The sequence below is a fragment of the Nicotiana tomentosiformis genome, chromosome 6, assembly GCF_000390325.3.
Source record: "Nicotiana tomentosiformis chromosome 6, ASM39032v3, whole genome shotgun sequence".
Lineage (NCBI taxonomy): Eukaryota > Viridiplantae > Streptophyta > Magnoliopsida > Solanales > Solanaceae > Nicotiana > Nicotiana tomentosiformis.
This window is the reverse complement of record NC_090817.1, coordinates 76,129,939-76,134,679: the sequence shown is the minus strand read 5'-3', so window position 1 is coordinate 76,134,679 and position 4,741 is coordinate 76,129,939. Positions and strand designations below refer to the sequence as shown.

Genomic DNA, 4,741 nt, shown 5'->3' with positions numbered 1-4,741 from the left:
AAATGCATATTTATTTATTGTTTTAAAAGAATTTTCCATACTCTTGAATTTTCTTTCTTTTTAGTTACCCGCTGGGTTCCCCAAGTAGTTGAAGACTTATCCCAGTGGGTTTAGAAAATTTTGGACACTTTTACGCTGGAACTCCGTATATGAAAAGAAATTTCAGTAAAAAAAATTAAAAGTGCAAGAATCACTGTGAGAATACCTTCATTCAACCTCCTTAGTAGTATGCAAATTATTTTGCAATAAAGTCATGATTTTTCTATTTTTCATTTTCAAGTCTTCCCAATGGGTCGTCTATTTTCCCGGTCGTTGAAATTTCCTTCGACCCAACGGTGGCTCAGCAACAGCTTTAACAAGCCCTTGACAGAAAAAGGGTTCGTGAAGCATAATCTATTTCCGGTGGAGCTGCATCATCCTCCATTACCCGACCTCAAGAAAAGAGGGCTAGAAGAAAATACTCTTCCAAAGACAGGAAGAAAACTCAACCACCGGTCTTAGAGACGATCACTGCATGACTGAATGCAGTGGTCCTTGATGAAGAGACAACCCAAGATGACGTTGAAACAATTTTTATTCAAAGAAGAAGAAAAGTAAAAGCCCAAATAGTCCATCCGGAAGAGACATATAGACTCTTTCAAGAGCTTGATTTGGCTGAAATGGTCGACATTCCTTTTCGGGCTCTGATTGCTTCTACCGGTCAGAGGGGTGATACCCCAAGTGTTGATCTAACCTCTACTCCAACATCGATCACTATTGATTGAGGGCAAGGTGTTTATTCCCCCCGGTCACAATACCATGGAAACATGGAAAGCACCTTCTCGACTTCAATCCGGGACCTTGATGGCAAACGCAGTATTACCATTACGGTCCCGGATAAATGCCACATTCATTCTAAGATAGTTGGAGTAAATGGATGCTCTTTCTTCTAAGTGTCTCATCAACAACAGTATGGATCTCTCTGCTCAGGTACCTTTTGCCTTCCACTTATTTTTTTTTACCCTTTTCTACGTTGACTTTAAACTTTAACTTATAGGCCAAACTTCTTGCTTCTGAGGATCTCCAAAGAATGATTTTAGAGAAGGAAGAACTTCGGAATGAGCGTGACCAACTTGTTGAGCATATTCTTGCCTTAGAGGCCAAAAATTCTCAAATGGAAGAGCTTAAGGTCCGGTTGGAGCAAACAGAGCAAGAAAAAAGAACTCATAGCCAAGAAGCCACACAACTTCATGCTGAGCTTGCCGAGCTGAAGAGAAAGTTGACAGAGCTACATGATGCCCTAACTTCAGCTGCTGAACATAAGTCAACTTCCATGAAAAGGATTCGCTCCTTGGAAACTAACTTGCATTTTAAGACCGAGGAGCTACCGAGGGCGAAGAAAAAATGGCCATAATGGAGGGAAGGCTCAGAAAGTACATGGAGCAGAACCAGGAACATGCAAAGACAAGTTCTGACCTAGCAGAGATTTATGAGATTTTGAAGGTTGTAAATGAGCAACTGCAGTGGAAAATCCAAGAGCTCCAAGCAAGATTCTGAGCTCAAGAAGAGTCATTTGTTATTGAAAATATTCATGTTGTTTATAACATGCGAAGGAAAACTCTGGAGGACGTCAAAATCGGTATTGAAAATATCGACGACTATATTGCAGAAGCGCGTACCTTAGAAACAACCTCCTTCGAGAATATACCTGCCAGGACTTTACCTCAAGTTCTTCAGAAATCTGCTCCGCATCTTCCAAGCTTGAAGATGAAGATGAAGGTATTGGGCTTGAGCTTGATGATGAAGAAGTACATGGGTGACCTGCTGCTCCAAAAATTCGATTCCGGATGATGCTCCAACCCTTGAGGCCTCCAAACCTTATGACTTCTGCTGATGAAGCAGATTAATTTACCTTGTAAAGATTTTTTTCCCACCTCTTGTACTTTTTCTAGGCTCTCTTTTGGGCCCGGATCTTGAAATAAATAGATTATTATTTTTTCTTCACTTTATACATAAAATTCTCTTAGTTTCTCGGGGTTTTAAGTTACCAAAAAATATTTCTTGATCCATAATATTTTATCAATAAAATTCAGAGAAAGCACCCAGTTAGTTTTACTACTAGATATTCTAGCTTCCGGTTTAACATTTTTACGGAAAATGTTTCATAAGAAATATCCCTTATGTTTATGGTGTTCTTGAAGCGGGCGTCTCCTGTTCATTCCGGCATAATTGTTTGATGGTTTCATAACATATAAATAAAGGAAATACCAAACTATTTGGACAAGAAATAAGAGATAAGAAAACAAAAGAACTTTTCATTTACTCTGTTTATTTACAAAAATATATTTGGACAAGTAATAAATTATATTTTTCAAATAACCGAATTGCCAATTTATGTGGCTAACCCGTAACTTTTATTTCTACGGGGCTGGATGTGCAGTCCCCGTTCCTAGCTTGAGGTGATATATAATAATTGAAATTTTGAGTTCAAAACATATTACCTTGGTTTCGGCAGCCCCCGATATTTCTGCACTTCTGGGTAACCATTTTCCACTTCCTTTTATTTTCTAGCTAACATCAACACTTTCATGCTCTTGCTCCGGTAGGTATAGTTGCCCCCAATGTTGAATGTAAGGTATGAAGATTTGAACACTGAATTTTTTATATCCGGTAATAATTTATTATCATAAAATATTTTTCATTACCGACTCTTTAAAAATCTTGCCAGAAAAACTCAATTGGGACAAAAACTCACTTTCTCTAGCACACTTACAATTCAACCATTTTCATTAGATTCAGAGACAAAAATCATTAATTTCGTACTAAAAGCTATAGCAAGAAGGTACTAATAAGTGTTTAAAACCCACACTTATCGGTAATCTTATCCAGCTGGCGGTAATCGATGCACATCTGAATACTCTCATCTTTCTTCTTCACAGATAATATCGATGCACCTCAAGGCGACACACTCGGCCTGATGAATCCTTTCTCGAGATACTCCTAAAGCTGCTACTTCAGCTCTCTCAACTCTGTAGGAACCATACAATAAGGCAAAATGGAGATAGGTTGGGTGCTTGGCGCCAAATCAATGCCAAAGTCAATATCGCGATCTGGTGGCATGCATGGTAAGTCAGTAGGAAATACATTGAATAACTCTCTCACACATGCACTAAATCTATCATGGGAGTCTTCATAACAATATCTCAAACAAAGACAAGATAGGCCAAACACCCTTCTGAACAATATGTTGAGCCTTAAGTAAAGAAATAACCCAACCGGATGCACTACTAGATGAACCTCCCCATTCCAGCCTAGGCACCTCTGACATCACCAATGTAACAGTCTTGTCATGGACATCAAGAATGGCATGATGCAGAGATAACTAATCCATGGCAAGGATAACCTCAAAGTCAATCGAATCGAGCAATAGAAGATCGGCTTTGGTCTCGTACCCACAGAAAGTCACCATACATGACCGGTAAACCCGATCCACAACAATAAAATCACACACCGGCTTGGACACATACGTAGGAATACACAAGGACTCATGAGATACATCTATATAAGGAGAAAAATAAGAAGATACATAGGAATAAGGAGACCCTGGATCAAATAGTACTGATGCATCTCCATGACAAACGAAAATAATACTTATGATCATGACGTCGAAGGCTACTTCCTCTGGCATGGCTGGAAAGGCATAAAATCTGGTTGGAGCACCACCTGACTGGCCTCCACCTCTAGCGACCCCTATCCACATGCCCTCTGCCTATGGTTGGCCGGACAGGCCGTGCAGCAACTGGTGCTATAATTATGGGCTGATGGCCCTGCTATACTGCCTTGCCCCAAAGTCTGGGATAAAATCTCTTCAAGTAACCAAGCTCCCTGCACTCAAAACAACCTCTAGACGTGGGAAACTGTTGACCCTAGATCTGGCCCTAATAGCCTGAGTGCCCATCGGAGAAACCCTAAATAGCAGGTGGACGTTAGGTACTCTCTGTAATGGCGCTGAAGTAAGGCTATGTTGGAGCACCTCGAATAGGCTGCGGTGCTGTTTACATAGGCTTGCTAGGATGGCCCCTCCCAAACTGTCATCTGCCCCAAGACAGGGCACCGCTGAACCCTCTAGAATATCGAGGCTATTTGTCCACCGACATGGCCTCTTTGCTCTAACCACGAATACGCTCGATCCTCCAAGCTATCTCTACATCATGGTCGAAAGAAGTCCCTAACTCTATTTCTCGGGCCGTAGTAACCTGAATTCCATAGTGCAAGCCCGATATAAACCTCTGCACGACTGCACCCTCTCTGCCTCTATTGGAAGTATATAACTGCATGACGAGACAACTTAGTAAATCTCCTCTCATAGTCAATTGCAAATGTCTGACCCTATTGGAACTGCTCAAACTGGCCCCATAACTCCTCCTATCGGGAGGCTAGAATATACTTTTCTAGGAAGATGTGCATGAATTGATCTCAAGTCAAGGTAGGTGAACCTACTAGCCTACCCAGAAGATAAGGTTGCCACAATCTACGAGCTTTACCCTCCAGCTGAAAGCTAGTGAAGTCTACCCAAATGAACGCCACTAGTCCCAAATTATGCAGCTTGTCCCTACAATGGTCAATGAAATCTCGCGGGTCCTCTAACGGCTCACCGCCAAAGTGAGGAGGGTGAAGCCTAGTAAATCCGTCCATCCACTTCTACTCCTCGACGGTCATGACCGGTCTAGTCTCTGCTCTAGCCGCTGTAACCGACTGAACT

General features: G+C 41.4%; 1 protein-coding gene across 1 annotated transcript; it reads left to right on the top strand.

The window, feature by feature from the left end:
* Positions 1-912: 912 nt before the first annotated feature.
* On the top strand, positions 913-1,393 carry LOC138894234 (uncharacterized). The gene is made up of 2 exons (XM_070178917.1): positions 913-969; positions 1,037-1,393. Exons 1-2 carry the CDS (start codon positions 913-915, stop codon positions 1,391-1,393), a joined length of 414 nt encoding a protein of 137 aa, XP_070035018.1.
* Positions 1,394-4,741: the final 3,348 nt, after the last annotated feature.

What these genes read in the sequence shown, in the direction of transcription:
- LOC138894234 (XM_070178917.1), top strand. Translation starts at nt 913, where the DNA reads ATGGATGCTCTTTCTTCTAAGTGTCTCATCAACAACAGTATGGATCTC. An exon ending in GTATGGATCTCTCTGCTCAG is followed by an intron (nt 970 to 1,036) that starts GTACCTTTTGCC and finishes TTTAACTTATAG; the next exon opens with GCCAAACTTCTTGCTTCTGA.